We start from the raw sequence: 17,127 nt of genomic DNA, 5'->3' as shown, positions 1-17,127 counted from the left end.
AACAGAGATATGGTTTCTATACTTCATTCAAACTGATAAAATGATGACACCAGTATACTATGATAAACTATGTATATATAATATCTAGACAACCACTAAAAAAGCTACACAAACAGATATACTCAAAAACACTACATATAAATAAAAGCAGAATTTAAAAATGTGTTCAAGTAACCCACAAGAAGTCAAGATAAAGAAAGCAGAGGAACAAAAAACAAAAAAGGAAATAAAGGATAAAATGGCAGACTTAAGTCCTAACACATCAATAATTACTTGGTATGTTATGTAAATGACCTAAATACACCAATTAGAAAACAGAGATTGGCAGAATGGATAAAACAACAGGATCCAATAATATAAGAAACTTCAAATGTAACAATACAGGAAGGTTGGAAGTGAAAGGATGAAAAATTATATACCATGAAAACATTAATCAAAGGAAAGCAGGAGGACTATATTATCATCAGATAAAGTAGACATCAGAGCAAAGAAAATTACCAGACAGAGATATTAATGACAAACGGTTAATCCACTAAGAGGATACAGCAATTCTAAATGTGTATGCACCAAACAACATAATTGCAAAATATGTGAATCAAACCAATAAAAGAGAAAGGAGAAAAAGACAAACCTACAATTATAGTTGGAAACTTCAACACCCCTTTCAACAAGAGATGGAAAAGCTAGACATGAGGTCAGCAAGGATACAGAGAAACTCAACGAAAGTACAAACTACCACAACTCACCCAATTTGAAATAACTATTAAAGAAATTTCACATGTAATTTAAAAGCTCCTGATAAAGTAATTTCCAGGGAATTCCCTGGTGGTCCAGTGGTTAGGACTCTGCACTTCCACTGCAGGGGGCACGGGTTCGATCCCTGGTTGGGAAACTAAGATCCCGCAAGCCATGCAGTGCAGGAAAAAAAAAAAAAAAAGAAAACGTTATTTCCAGGCCCTGATGGTTTCACTACAGAATTCTATCAAATGTTTAAAGATTAATTAACTCCAATCCTACAAAATCTCTTCCAGAAAATACAAGGAGGAGAACTTACCAATTCATTTCATGAAGCTAGTATGTCCCTGAAATGAAATCCAGACAAAGATAGAAAAAAGAAAAAGGAAAAAAAAGCTTTAAACTCATATTTAAACTCATATGAATACAGATGCAAATAAATAAATAAATAACCTTGACAAAATTTAGCGAATAGAATTAAGCAATATATAAATACAATTATACACCATGACCTAACGGGGTTTATTCCAGGGATGCAAGGCTAGTTCAATATTCAAAAAACAATGTAATCTACCATACTGACAGGCTAGAGAAGAAAAATCACATGCTCATATCAATAGATGCAGATAAGCACTTGATAAAATTCAACAACCATGATAAAAACTCTCAGAAAAGTAGGAATAAAGGGGAACTTTAACTTAATATAAAGCATCCACAAAAGTCTACAGCAAACACATACTTAATGGTGAAAGACTGAACGCATCTTTTTAAAACTGGGAGCAATGTAAGGATGTCCACTCATCCCTACTACTCAGCGTAGTACTGAGAGTTGCAGCCAGTGCAATAAGGCAAGAAAAGGAACTAAACATATGCTTATATGTAACAGAGAGTAAAAAATAAAACTACTACTATTTGCAGATAACATGATTATCTATGACAAAATCTCAAGGAATCTACAAAAACACTCATAGAACTAATAAGTGAATTCAGCAGGGTCACAGGATATAAGATAAATATACAAAAAACAACTGTAGTTCTACAAACTATCAACAGACACATGAAAACAAAAATTTTTTAAAAGGAAATAGTATAAGTCTAACAAAACATGTGCAGGACTTGTATGCCAAAAACTAGAAAACACTAATGAAGGAAGGAAAAAACCTAAATAAATAGACATACCTTGTTTAAGGATTGGAAGATTGAACATAGTAAAGAAGTTATCTCCAAATTGATAAACAACTTTAACACAATTCCTATCAAAATCCCAGCAAGAATTTTTATAGATAAAGGCAAGATTATGCTAAAATTTATATGGGAAGGTGAAGGAATTAGATCAGCTGAAACAATTTTGAAAAAGAATAATGAAGTGGGAAGAACCAATCTACTTAATTTCAAGATTTATTATGTAGCTGCAATAATCAAGACTGTGGTACTGATGGTGAAATAGACAAAAAGACCAATGGAACAGAATAGAGAACTCTAGAACAGACCCACACAAGCACAACCAACTGATTTTTGACAAAAGAGCAAAAGCAATTCAATGGAGAAAGAACAGTCTTTTCAACAAATGCTGCTGGTTGGATACCTATGGGGAGGGGAAAAAAAAAAAGAAAGAATGAAAGGAAAAGAAAAGAAAGAAACCACTCAAACTAGACTTCACACCTTATACAGAAATCAACTCAAAATGGATTATAGATTTAAATGTACAACACAAAACTATAAAACTTTTAGAAAAGTATGTAAGAGAAACTAGAGCCAGGCAAAGAGTTCTTAACTTGACACTAAGAGTACAACACATAAAAGACAAAATTCATAAACAGGACTTGATCAAAATTAAAAGCTTTTGCTCTGCAAAAGATACTGTTAAGAAGATGAAAAGACAAGCTACAGACTAGAGAAAATATCTGCAAACCACATATCCAGGAAAGGACTAGAATGTATAAGAAATTCTCAAAATGAAACATTAAAAAAGACAAATGATCCAATTACAAAATGGGCAAAAGATATGAAGAGGTATTTCACTGAAGAGGATATACCTATGGCAAATAAACACATGAAAAGACATTCAATATCACTAGACATCAGGGAAATGCAAATTAAAACCACAATCACTACACATCTATTAGAATGGCTAAAATTTTAGAAAATGGTAACATCACCAAACTCTGGCAAGAATAATGGAGAAACTGGGTCACAAATACATTACTGGTGGGAATGTAAAATGGTACAGTCACTCTGGAAAACTGTTTGTCTATTTCTAAAAAAAAAAAAACTAAACATGCAACTACCATATGACCTAGTGATTACACTCCTGGACATTTACCTCAGAGAAATGAAAACTTATGTTTACATAAAAACCTGTATATAAATGTTTATAACAGCTTAATAGTCAAAGAATGGAAACAATCCAGACGTCCTTCAACGGTTGGAGAGTTAAATCAACTGTGGTACGTCAATAGCCTGGACGCATAAAAAGGAACAAACTGCTGACACAGACAACACCCTGCATGCATTTACAGAGAATTACGCTTAGTGAAAAAAGCCAACCCCAAAAGGTTACTTACTGTATGAGTCTCCTTATGCAACATTCCTGACACGTCAAAATTACGGAAATGGAAAACAGATTAGTGGTTGCCAGAAGCTAAGGAATTGGAAGCAGGATGGAAGTGCGTATGGCCATAAAAAGGTAACAGGAGGGATGCTTGTGGTGATAGAAATGTTCTCCATTTTGACTGTTACCAATGTCAATACCTGGTTGTGATATAATACTGTAGTTTTTGTAAAATGTTATCATTTGAGAAAAGTGGGTAAAGGGACACTGAGGCCTCTCTGTACCATTTGTTATAACTGCATATAATAGATTTGCATGTACGATTTCTCAAAATTATACCATTCTAAAATAAATTTCTCAATAATTGTACAATTATCCCAATATAAAACTACCTAAAAATTTTAATGGAGATGATACAGTACTTTCGTCAAATGGGGCAGTGAGGAGTAAGACTGATTAAAAGCAGATGTGATGGGAACATATGTATATGTATAACTGATTCACTTTGTTATAAAGCAGAAACTAACACACCATTGTAAAGCAATTATACTCCAATAAAGATGTTTTAAAAAAAAAAAAAAGCAGATGTGATACACATAGATGTATATGCAAGATATACATGTAATAAACACGGTAAATATTTCACATTTAATAAACTGTGCATTCAAATTTAAATGAAATCAACAGAAATTCATATTTCTGAAATTAAAGTTAGTCTTTAAAAGTAACTGAATTTTGGGACTTCCCCAGCAGTCCAGTGGTTAAGACTCTGTGCTTCCACTGCAGGGGGCGCGGGGTTGGATCCCGGATCCCGCATGCTGAAATCTGGTGATGGCTGCATACTGTAAACACACTACAAACCACTGAACTGCATACTTGAAGAAGTGAATTGTATGATACATGAATTGTATCTCAATAAAGCTGTTAAGGAGAAAAAAAGTACTCGAAACGTGGAAAGTGCTCTCAAAAATATAATCAGGATACTCTGATATTTCTCCAACTTTCAAGAGCTAGTCCTCAGCTAATATGCAAAGCTAGAACAGTATTATATATTTTCATACCGCGCAGGTCTTGCACAAAAATCTGTGCGGTTGGACTGCTGCACGTCCTGACACAGTGCAAACAAGGCTTCATCCCAGGCGATTCATCCTAAAGCTGCTCAGAGCAATGTACCTGGAAGTGGGCCTCTAGTCCCTGCTTCAAAGCGCAGGCCTGCAGAACAAGGCACAGAGAAACCCCAAGACAGAGTTCACACCTCAGGCCTGAGTCATCTGTTCTGGGAGAAAAGCAGAGATAGCAGTTTCTTATCTACTCAGTGTCTCGCTGCAGGTTTTCTACTAAGTCTCCGTACCCAACTTACACTGACGTCAGGTAAAAGGGAAAAGGTACACTAGTGTGTTCCTCGAGGAAATGCACTTCATCTCAGCATGAGCTATCAAACCCCTGGAAGAAAGAAGAGTATGGTGGCGTACTGAGTACGGTAGGGTACTGCAGGGTGTTCAACTCACCAAGGGTGTCACCCCAAAGAGCTCACAGAGAGGATAGATACCGAGGGTGCTGAGTATGGAGAGATCCCGAGTATGTGGGTACAGAGTACGGTAGGGTGCGGCAAAGTAATCCACTCATCAAGGGCGTCACGCTGAGGAGCACGGAGAGAATGGTGCGTGCTGAGCACAGCAGAGATACTGAGTAAGGTAAATGCTGCGGGGTAATCCACTCAAGGGTTCACCCCAGGAGACGGCAGGGAGGATGGATACAGGGGGTACTGAACACAGAGGACACTGAGGGGTAATCCGCTCCTCAAGGGAGTCACCCCAAGGAACACAGGGAGGATTAGTACGGTGGGGTACTGAAAAAGTGGGGGTACTGCGGGGTAATCCGTTCCTCAGGGGTTCACCCAGGAGCGACGGATCAGCCCGGACAGAAGCCGACCAGCGTCTCCGCGCTCTGGAAAGGGAGGACTGCCCACAATTCGTAGCCGCTTCTTCAAGGGCGTGCCACCCTTCCATCCGTCCGGGTGGGGAGAGGACACTGCCGGGCGACTCTCACGTGACGCCTCCTCGACCTTGGGGGTCACCCGCGCCGCAGCGCCCATTCCCTCACATCCGCCGCGCGGCCCACCCCCTGCCAGCTCCAGCCAATGGAGCGCCGCTCCGCGCCCCGCGCGACCTCTGCGCACGCCCGCACCCGCCAATCTCCGCCCGCCAGGAGGCGCCCGCCGCGCCATTGGCTGCCACGCCCGTCTGTCAGGCCCCGTCCCACCCACCTATCCCCGTCAGCCCCGCTCCAGCCAGCTTCACTCCCTGTCACCGGGGCGCCGGCCACAACGAGGGCGCGGCGGCCTTGCCCCCTGCCGCGACCCCCGCCTCCTGCCCGACCGGCGCGGAGCCTCCCAAATCCGGCCGATCCCGGCTGCAGCCCGAGCATACCTGTCTCCAGCTCAGCTCCACCCGAATGAGGCGCCGACACCCCACTCCGGGGCACCAAACTCTCGGCCCCGCCCCGGCGTGTGGCGTCATCACGCCGCCCCGCCCTGGGAGGAGAGGGGCCGCCCCTAACTCGTGAGCGGGGTCTTGACGTCACAGAGTTGCGGCCGCGTTGCTCCTGGCGCGTTCTTGGGGGAGCGGTGCAGGCGCCGAGGCTGCGGCTGGGAGTCCTCCGGCCGGTCCCTACCGGGTTGCGTGACGGGTCTGAAAAGGGGGTCTGCACGTTGCTAAGTAGTGTTTCTTGCAGTGGGCTCTCAGGAGTCCTCTGATGGAGAGCTGACCTAGTCTGTGCTGCCAGACAGAAAGGAACCTTGATCAGCAATGCGCGCTCGAGGCGCAGCAGGTAGTGGCCCGGGGGAATGAGAACCAGGAGGCCCCAGCGCCGACACAACGGTTTCCCAAAGTGGGCAACGGGATCGCGGGGGCATTCACGTGGTGTGCATGGACGGTGTATCATGCCATTTCATCGAATACAAATGGTCATCTGCTTTCAGAGGTTATTTTACTTACTGCTGAAAAAGAAAAAACAGTGTTACTATGACACCTCGATCGTAAGATGCTGCTGTATTTCAAAATGTGGGGGGAAAACGGTCAGATTTGATGAAATATGGTAAATTGTAGTCAATCACATACTGAGAAAGCCCTTGCAGTTCTTCTGTCTTCATTACAGCAAGGAGAAAGCCTCATTTTGTGCTAGTGTATCTTTAGCTCCACTTTTTCTTCTTTCCCTTTTTTGACAAAGAGAGATAAGAAATTAGGCTGAAAATTTTTGGTGGATAATAATATAGGTAGAACTTAAATTACTTTGTCTTCCTGATTTGTGACAGTTTATCTTTGATATTTATGGCAAGTGATACTGGTTTTCTGATTTACAGTAATAAAAAGTTTTCTTTGGGGGGACTTACCTGGTGGTCCAGTGGTTAAGACTTCGCCTTGCAGTGCAGTGGGTGCCGGTTCGATCCCTGGTCAGGGAGCTAAGATTCCCACATGCCTCAGGCAAAAAAAAAAAAAAAAGCAAAACATAAAACAGAAGCAGTATTGTAACAAATTCAATAAAGACTGTAAAAATGGTCCACATCAAAAAAATCTTAAAAAAAAAAGAATATAATTTAAGAAGTTTTCTTTTGTAATAAAATATTCCATTTTAAGACTATATTAACTAGATAGTAGTATGGGAAGGTGGCATCCAAATGACTGACATTAGGGAAACGCTGTTCCACACTGTCTTGAATTGTTCTTCGGTGTTTATTCCCCAAAACTTGAAGACAAGGGCTGTGTCATGTGGCATAGCCAGGAATACTGGGGTGACAAAGGCCAGCAATCTGACCATAGGGATCTGACCATGAAAGCTCCATAGAGGACACAAGTGTCTGAATCTGGGCTGAAATTCAAACTGAGGACTTTGCCACCTGCTCACAGGTGTGATAGACTTAGAGCGATTTCTAAATTTCTAAAAGGGAAAGGCAAAGTAGGAGGTGTTTTTTTCTTTTTTGTTTTTTATGTAGGAAGTATAAGTGCTTGTACGAACAAAATTGGTCTGATATGTGGGATAAGGATCTGGAGACAGAAAGTGAAGGAACCAAGGAACAAACTTCAGTATTTTATCTTCCTTTCTCTTTTTACTGTGGTAAAATATATAAAAGAAAAAATTTTTGTCATTTTAAAGGACAATTTAGCAGCATTAATCACATTCACAATGTTGTGCAACCATAACCACTATCTATTTTACCACTCCAATGAGAACTCTGTAACCATTAAGTGATAACGTCCCATTCCCCTCCCCTCTTCTTTCTTAGTAACCTCTATTATACTTTCTGTCTCTATAAATTTGATGACTCCACCTACCTCATATAAGTGAAATCATACAGTACTTATCTGTCCTTTTATATCTTGCTTACTTCACTTAGCATGTTTTCAAGGTTCATCTATGCTGTAGCATGGGTCAGAATGTCCTTCCTTTTCATGGCTGAATAATATTCCATTATAGCGCTATACTGCACCTTGCCTATCCATTCATCTGTTGATGGACGCGTGGGTCATTTCCCCCTTTTGGCTTTTGTGAATAGTGCTGCTGTTACTGAACCAAACTTGGGTCCGCTCACCTGACTGGCAGCAAAACTGGGTTGACACTGGGTTGTGAAAGAAAATACAGTATTTATTGCAAAGGCAAGCAAGGAGAAAAGGCAGCTCATGCTCAAAAGACCAGAACTCAGTGGCTTTCAGGAAAGGGTTTTTAAAGGCAACAGTAGGGGAGAGGGTTGCAGGGTGCCTGGTCAGCTCGTGGACCTTCTTCTGATTGGTTGGTGGTGGAGTAACTAGGTGGTATTTCGGGAGTCAGCAACATCAACCTGGTTCCAACTGGTCTGAAGTCTATGTGCTTGTGATCAGCATGCAGTTAACTTCTTCCACCTAGTGGGGGTTTTCGTATCTGCAAAACAAGGAGATTGTTCAGAGTATTATCTGTGGCCCTTGAGGAGGAACTAAAGGGTCTTGCCTTTGTTTTATGCCTAAACTATTATTATTTGGTCTTGTTTGACTGTTTTCCTTTGTTTCTGCATTTTCTCACTTCTCTGATTAAATTTGCTCTTTGGAACATGGGGCAGGCCTAGGAGGCTAAAGCTTTTCTACAAACAAGAGGCAGGGGAGGGACTTCTCTGGTGGCACAGTGGTTAAGTCTCCACACTCCCAATGCAGGGGACCTGGGTTCTATCCCTGATCAGGGAAATAGATCCCACATGCATGCTGCAACTAAGAGTTCGCATGCCACAACTAAGGAGCTCATGTGCCGCAACTAAAGGAGCCTGCCTGCCGCAACTAAGACCCGGTGCAACCAAATAAATAAAATTAAATATGAAAAAAAAAGAGGCAGGGGACACTGGGGTCTGTCCCTGGGAAGGTCCCGCAGGGTCCTTCGTGGTTTCACTGCAATGATCATTGGCTTACAAGTATCCTTCGAGTACTTGTTTACAATTCTTTTGTGTATTTCCTAGGCATGTAAGTGGTTGGTCATATGGTAATTCTATGTCTAGCTTTCTGAGGAAGTGCTAAACTGTTTCCCATAGTGGCTGCACCATTTTACATTCCCACCAGCAATGCATGACATTTCCAATTTCTCCACATCCTCTTCTTATTTTCTTTTAAAAGTTGTATTATAGCCATCTTAGTATGTGTGAGGCGATCTCATTGTTGTCTTGTTTTGCATTTCCTTAATGACTAATGATGTCAAGCATTTTTTTATGTGCTTATTTGCCATTTGTATATCTTCTTTGGAGAAAAATTTATTTGAGTCATTTGCTCTTTTTTGTTTTTAATTTTTTTTATTCATTCATTCATTTATTTTTTGGCTACATTGGGTCTTCCTTGCTGTGCGTGGGCTTTCTCTGGTTGTGGCGAGCGGGGGCTACTCTTCGTTGCAGTGCGTGGGCTTCTCATTGTGGTGGCTTCTCTTGTTGTGGAGCACGGGCTCTAGGAGCGTGGGCTTCAGTAGCTGTGGCATGCAGGCTTAGTAGTTGTGGCTCACGGGCTCTAGAGAGCAGGCTCAGTAGTTGTGGCTCACGGGCTTAGTTGCTCCGCGGCATGTGGGATCTTCCCAGACCAGGGATCAAACCCATGTCCCCTGCATTGGCAGATGGATTCTTAACCACTGTGCCACCAGGGAAGTCCCCTGCCCTTTTTTGAATTGGGTTTTTTGTCTCGTTGAGTTGGAGGAGTTCTTTATATATTAATCCCTTATCAGATATGTGAGTTGCAGATATTGTCTCCCATTCTGTAGGTTGTCTTTTACTTTCTTTATAATGTTCTTCATTAAAAAAAAAAAAAAATATATATATATATTTATTTATTTGGCTGTGCCGGGTCTTAGTTGCAGCACGTGAGATGTTCATTGCGGAATGTGGATCTTTTAGCTGTGGCATGTGGGATCTAGTTCCCTGACCAGGGATCAAACCCGGGCCCCCTGCATTGGGAGCGCAGAGTCTTAACCATTGGACCACCAGTGAAGTCCCCTTTATAATGTTCTTTAATGAATAAAAGTTTTAAATTTTGAAGTCCATTTTATCCATATTTGTTGTTGTTGTTGCTTAGTGTGTTATGTGTCATAGCCAAGAATCCATTGCTAAATCCAAGATCATGAAGATTTCCCCTTATGTTTCTTCTAAGAGTTTTATGGTTTTAGATTTTATATTCAGGTTGTTTATCCATTTTGAGTTAATTTTTGTATATGATATGTGGTATGAGTCCAGCTTCATCTTTTTTCATGTGGAACTCCAGTGATCCCCATACTATCTGTTGAAGAGATGATTCTTGCCCCATGGAATGGACTGGGCACTCTTTTGAAAATCAATGGACCATATACGTTGGGTTTATTTCTGTATCCTCAATTCTATTCCATTGGTCTGTATGCTCTCTTTATGCCATTACCACACTGTTTTGATTACTGTAACTTTGTAGTAAGTTTTGAAATCCAGAAATGTGATTTCTCCAGCTTTGTTTTTCTTTTTCAAGATAATTTTGGCTATTTGGAGCCCCTTACAAGTCCATATAAATTTGAAGATTGGCTTTTCCACTGCTGCAAAAAAGACTGTTAGAATTTTGATAGGGATTGTGTTGAATCTGTAGATCTCTTTGGGTAGTATTGACATTGAAACCAAGGGTAATCATCAGTTAGATCCATTAAACTTGTAACCTGCCTTCACTGATCAAGCTCGCTTTAATTGTTCCTGTAAAAAAATTCTGGGAATTCCTTGGTGGTCCAGTGGGTAAGACTCTGTGCTCCCAATGCAGGGGGCCTGGGTTCGATCCCTAGTCGGGGAACTAGATCTGCATGCATGCCACAACTAAAGATCCCACATGTCTCAAGAAAGATCCCACCTGCCACAACTAAGACCCGGTTCAGCCTAAATCAAATCAATCAATCAATGTCCTCCAAGTGTCGTGCAGCCTAAACAATAAAATGTTTGCCCAAGTTGTTTTTCAGGAACTTGGAGTCAGCTATGTCCAGTTTGAGCTCGTTAAGACTGGTTAAGACTACCAAGCAAGTGTCCACTTGAAGACCTTTTGACATCAGAGGGCCAAAAATTCTACCCTCAGAACATGCTAACACCGCCTTTTTCTGAATGTGTCCCATGATGAAGCCTGTAGCTTAGTTGCACCTGTGCAGAATGATGATTATCTCACCTTCTTATTTCCAATCACCTTTCCCCACACTCCGCATGCTTCAGCTTTATGCCGTAAATATCCCAAGCCCTATGTCTTTGGAACGGTAGACTTGAGATTTGTTCTCCCATCTCCTCACTTGGCTGCCCTGTGAATAAACACTTTCTCTGCTGCAAACCTCCGAGTCTCTGAGTTTGGCTTGCTGCTTGTCCAGCAAACAAACCTGGTTTGGTTCAGTAACAACATCTTAACAACAGTAAGTCTTCCTGTCCAAGCACATGGGATGTCTTTCCTTTTATTTGTCTTCTTTAATTTCTTTCAGCAATGTTTTTAGTTTTCAGTGTACAAGTCTTTTACCTTGGTTAAATTTTTCTTAGATTTTTGGGGGGATGCATTTGTAAGTAGAATTGCTCTCTTCATTTCTTTTTTCTGATTGTTCATTACTCGTGTATTGATTTTTGTGTATTGATATTGTGTCCTACAACTTCACTGAATTCATTTATTAGCTCTAGTAGCTTTCTTTTGGATTCTTTGGGATTGTTTCCATATCTAGGATTGTGTCATCTGTAAATAGAGATAGTGTTTCTTCCTTTCCAGTTTGGATGCCTTCTGTTTCTTTTTCTTGTCTAATGGACCTGGCTTGAACATCCAGTACAATCTTGAATTGCAAGGGTGAAAATAGACATCCTTGTCTTATTCCTGATCTTAGGGGAAAAGCATTCAGTCTTTCATCATTAAGTACGATGTTTGCTGTGGGATTTTCACAGATGTCCTTTATCATGTGAAGGAAGTTACTTTCTTTAACTAGTTTTCTGAGTGTTTTTTGTGATGAAACAGTGTTGGATTTTAAGTGCCTTTTCTGCATCAATTGAGAAAATCATGTTTATTTCCCCCCTTTATTCTGTTAATGTGATACATTACATTGATTGATTTTCTTTTTTTTTTTTTTCACACACACACACTGTGATTGATTTTCTTATGTTGACTCACCCCTGCATTCATGGGATAAATCCCATTTGGTCATGATGTATGATCCTCATAACATACTGTTGGGGGAACTCCCTGGTGGTGCAGTGGTTGAGAATCTGCCTGCCAATGCAGGGGACACGGGTTTGAGCCCTGGTCCGAGAAGATCCCACATTCCGCAGAGCAACTAAGCCCATGCGCCACAACTACTGAGCCTGTGCTCTAGAGCCTGCGAGCCACAACTACTGAAGCCCACGTGCCAAGAGCCCGTGCTCCACAACAAGAGAAAGCACTGCAGTGAGAAGCCCGTGCACCTCAACGAAGAGTAGATCCCCCCCGCCCCCACCCTGCCGCTCGCCACAACTAGAGAAAAGCCTGCGCTCAGCAATGAAGGCCCAGCGTGGCAAAAAGAAAAAAAAAAAATACTGTTGGATTTTATTTGCTAGTATTTAGTTGAGGATTTTTGCGTCTATATTCATAAGGGATTTTGGTTGAATTTTCTTTTCTTGTGATATCTTTGGCTTTAGTATCAGTGTAATGCTGGCCTCATATAATGAGTTAGGAAGTGTTGTCTTCAATTTGTTGGAAGAGTTTAAGTAGGATTGCTATTCATTCTTCCTTAAATATTTGGTAGAATTCACCAGGAGAGTCCATTCTTGGACTTTTCCTTATTGTGTCACTTTAGGTAATTTGTGTGTTTCTAGGAATTTGTCCATTTCCTTTAAATTATTTTGTTTGTTGTTGTGCAGCTGTTCATAGTATTATCTTCTTTTTATTTCTGTTAGGTCAGTAGTAATGCCTCTAATTTCTGATTTTTTAGTGATTTATATCTTCTTCCTCTTTTTTTTGTCAGTCTAGCTAAAGCCTTGTTAATTTTATTAATCTTTTCAAATAATCAACTTATACCTTCCATGGACTCTATTGCTTTTCTATTCTGTTTTATTTACCTCTACTTTTTTAAATATAAATTTTTTTTTTAATAGCTACTTTATTTTATTTATTTATTTATTTATTTATTTATTTTTGGCTGTGTTGGGTCTTCGGTTCGTGCGAGGGCTTTCTCTAGTTACGGCAAGTGGGGGCCACTCTTCATCGCAGTGCGGGGACCGCTCTTCATCGCGGTGCGCGGGCCTCTCACTATCGCGACCTCTCCCGTTGCGGAGCACAGGCTCCAGACGCACAGGCTCAGTAGTTGTGGCTCACGGGCCCAGCTGCTCCGTGGCATGTGGGATCTTCCCAGACCAGGGCTCGAACCCGTGTCCCCTGCATTAGCAGGCAGATTCTCAACCACTGCGCCACCAGGGAAGCCCAAATATAAATTTTAAGATAGCCTCATTTGCCATTTTTTCTTTCTTTCTTTTTCCTTTTTTTCTTTTCTTTTTCTTTTTTTGGCAGTGCTGTGCAGCTTGCAGGATCCCTGAGCAGGGATTGAACCCACGCCCTCAGCAATGAAAGAGCAGAGTCCTAACCACTGGACTGCCAGGGAATTCCCTATTTACCTCTACTTTAATCTTTATTATTTCCTTCCTTCTGCTAGCTTTGGGTTTAGTTTGCTCTCTTTTTTTTCTTTATCCTTTCTTTCTTTTTTAGTTCATCAAAGTGTAAAGTTAGGTTATTGATTTCTTTCTTCTTTTTTAATGCAGGCTTTTACAACTATAAATTTTCCTCTGAGCACTGCCTTCGCTGCATCCTGTGGCTTTTGTTCAGTATGCTTTTTCATCATAATATGCATTCTGCATTCATTCAACAAATATTTCTACCAGTTTGGTTCTAGGTGCTGGGGATACAGAAGTGAACACAACAGACAGGCAGGATCTGTATTGTCATAGTGCTGACCTTTTAGGGTAAACCAACAAGACAGAAATTGATGATCTGAAATCCATAAAACAAGGTACTGTGATAGAGAATTGCGGTAGCACTGCTTTTGTTTTTAAAATATATTTTATTAACTAGGTAACACATCCACTTGGTTCAGAAATCAAAAACATATTAAAAGGTCTAGTTTGCAAAGTCTCCCTTGCACCACCCCTGTTACCATCCACCTCATTATCTGCTGGCCTGGCAGACCCCTTCCCTGCCAGGGGTAACTATTTGTTGGATCATGGCGCAATCAGGTATCCCAGGATGAGAGCAGAGATGGAGGGAATTCAGGGGCTTGGAGAGTGGCCATTTACCAACTAGGACAGAAGTATTTCTGTAGTTTACACAGCACAGCCATACTGGTGTATATTTGCTGAATATTCATGTTACCTATAAGTAACCACTTATATTATCGTCTTATATATTCTTCCAGCATTTTTCATGCAAATACAAACACCAAAGATAGCATACTATGTCCTCTCTTCGGCACCTTGCTTTTTTAACTTAGCAAAATATCCTGGAAATGTTTATAAATATATCAGTTCATAAAGAGTATCTTCACTTTCTCCAGTGGCGTAATTGCATGGAGTGGTTTCGGTGGCGACAGCTCATCTTTGTTCCATATGGTATTGACTGAGGCAGCTCCTCTGGGACTGAAGGATCCAGAAGAGCTTCATTCTGTTAACTGGTGGCTCAGGCTGGATCTCATATCAGCTGGGTTCTAAGAGAGTGAAAATGGAAGCCACAAGGCCTCTTAAGGCCCAGGCACCAGAGCCATACAGCTTTCCTTCCACTGCATTGAATTGGTCAGTGCAAGTCACAGGGTCAAAACCAGATTCCAGTGGAGGGGAAATGGATTCCACTCCTCAGTGGGAAGAGCAGCACGTGGACATGGGGATAGGAGGGATTGTTGGAGAAGGTCTTCGCAGACATTCTACCACACCAAGGTCCAATCAAGGTTCACATGTCTTAATTAGTATTATCCATCTTTAGTTTCTTAAATTAGTATTTACATTTCTCCCACTTCCCCCTGCCCCTTTTTTGGCTTTAGTTTTTGAAAGGTTGGAGTCAGTTGTTCCATATTCTGGATTTACCTTATTATTTCCTCATGGTGTCTTCTAACTTCTGAATTTCCTGTAAGCTGCAAGATGGACAAAGGCCTAATTGAAATTAAACATAACTTACAAAAATATTTTGTATTCATTGATTACATTTTACAATGATTATCTTGTGCCTGAACAGGATCATTGGAAAATCTAAGGACTTCCCTGATGGTGCAGTGGTTAAGAATCCGCCTGCCAATGCAGGGGACACGGGTTTGAGCCCTGGTCCAGGAAGATCCCACATGCCGCGGAGCAGCTAAGCCCATGCGCCACAACTACTGAGCCTGTGCTCTAGAGCCCACGAGCCACAACTACTGAAGCCCGTGTGCCTAGAGCCTGTGCTCCGCAACAAGAAGCTACCGCAATGAGAAGCCTGTGCACCACAACAAAGAGTAGCCCCCACTCGTCGCAACTAAAGAAAGCCTGCGTGCAGCAATGAAGACACAACGCAGCCCAAAATAAACAAACAAATAAATATATTTTTTTAAAAATCTGAGATCAAGTCATTCCTTACTCAAAACTCCCCTAAGAGGTTCTCATTTATTTGCCAAGGTCCTTAAATGGTCTAAAAACCCTACCTAGTCTTCCCACGCCCATCTATGGCCTCGTTTCTTCCTACTTTCCCCCTCACTCTCTCTCCTCCTGCCACACTGGCCTCCTTGACTTTCCTCAATTCACCAGACACACAACAGCCTTGGGGCTTTCACTGTTTCCTCAGGTATCCATGTAACCTGCCCCTTAAGGGCCTCTCTCACACAGCATCTTCTCAGGGAACCTTCCTTGGCCACTCTTCTGTATCCCATCCCACATCTGACCAGACACTCGCTATATTAGTTTCCTGTGGCTACCATAACAAATTACCACAAACATACTGGATTAGAAACAACAGAAACTCATTCTATCACAATTAGAGAGTGCAGAAGTCCAAAATCAAGTTGTCAGCTGGGCTGTGCTCCCTCCAGAGGGTCTAGGAGAGATTTCATTGCTTGTCTCTTCCAGTTTCTGGTGGCTCCAGGCATTCCTTGGTTTGTGGCTGCCTCACTCCAATGCCTGCCTCTGTGATCACACGGCCACCTCCTTTTCTCTGTGTCTCTCTTTTTTAACTGTACAGTAGAATGGCATTAAGTACATTTACAGTGTTGTGAAACAGATCTCCAGAACTTTTTCATCTTACAAATCGGAAACTCTGTACCCATTAGGCAACTTCCCATTCCCCCCTTCCCCCCAGCCCCCTTGTAACCACCATTGTACTTTCCGTTTCTCTAAATTTGACTACTTACTTCACCAAGCATAATGTCCTCAAGGGTCATCCATGTTGTAGCATATTGCAGAATTTCCTTTTTAAGCCTGAATAATACTCCAGAGTATATATGTGTCACATTTTGTTTATCCCTTATCTATTCACCCATTGATGGACATTGGGTTGCTTCTACCTCTTGGGTATTGTGAATAGTGCTATGAATATGGATGTGCAAATATCTTTTCATGATCCTGCTTTCAATTCTTTTAGAGATCTACCCAGAAGTGGGATTGCTGGGACATACGGTAATTCTATGTTTAATTTTTTGAGGAAACTCAGTACAGTTCTCCATAGTAGTTGCACCATTTTACATTTCCAACAACAGTTCACAAAAGTTCCAGTTTCTCCACATCCTCATCAACACTCGCTATTTTCTGTTTTTCTTTTTTTTTTTAATAGTAGCCATCCTAATGGGTGTGAGGTATCTTCTGTGTCTCTCATAAAGACACTTGTCATTGGATTTAGGGCCTGCATAGATAATCCAGGATTATCTCATCAAGATCCTTAATTACATTTGCAAGATCCTTTCTCCAATTAAGGTGACATTCACAGGTTCCTGGGACTCATACATTGACATGTCTTTTTCCAGGCCACCATTCAACTCATTATACTCCCTTTATTTTCTTCCTTGATACTTACCTCCATCTGACATGCTATATATTTACTCATTTATCTTGTTTATTGACAGACAATAACCAAAATAAATCCTTGAGGACAAGGATTTTTGTGTTTTGTTAACCAGTGTGTTCCCAGGGTTTAGAACAGTGTCTGGCACAAATGGCTACTCAGCAGATATTGGCTGAATGAATGAATGAAGGGATAGCTAGCCTAGGTAAATGTTGGCAGAAATTCCCGCCTCCCACCTTTGAGGGGAAAAGGTTTGGGACCTCGGGAATTAGATTACTTAAGGCAGGTTTCTTCCTGTGGGGAATGCAAGCTTCTTAAAATTACCCATCAATTAGGACAAATTTC

The 17,127-nt window shown here is 41.3% G+C and overlaps 1 protein-coding gene and 1 long non-coding RNA gene across 5 annotated transcripts in view; one reads left to right on the top strand and one right to left on the bottom strand.

Moving 5' to 3' along the window:
* Positions 1–5,805, bottom strand: part of OGDH (oxoglutarate dehydrogenase) — a 75,811-nt gene extending 70,006 nt beyond the window's left edge. For 3 of the 4 annotated variants that reach the window (XM_059934255.1, XM_059934254.1, XM_059934256.1), the window contains exon 1: positions 5,716–5,805. In XM_059934255.1, coding sequence (XP_059790238.1) covers positions 5,716–5,805 — 90 coding nt within the window. Of the gene's footprint in view, positions 1–4,347; positions 4,372–5,715 lie in introns of those variants that run through there. The other variant, XM_059934257.1, reaches the window with a different exon arrangement.
* LOC132372138 (uncharacterized) lies at positions 5,592–15,348 on the top strand. Its single transcript, XR_009505107.1, has 2 exons — positions 5,592–6,115; positions 14,995–15,348. It is a non-coding gene; the product is annotated as an uncharacterized LOC132372138 (long non-coding RNA).
* Positions 15,349–17,127: the final 1,779 nt, after the last annotated feature.

Source organism: Balaenoptera ricei, chromosome 9, assembly GCF_028023285.1.
Source record: "Balaenoptera ricei isolate mBalRic1 chromosome 9, mBalRic1.hap2, whole genome shotgun sequence".
Taxonomy (NCBI): domain Eukaryota; kingdom Metazoa; phylum Chordata; class Mammalia; order Artiodactyla; family Balaenopteridae; genus Balaenoptera; species Balaenoptera ricei.
This window is presented reverse-complemented; position numbering and strand designations above follow the sequence as displayed.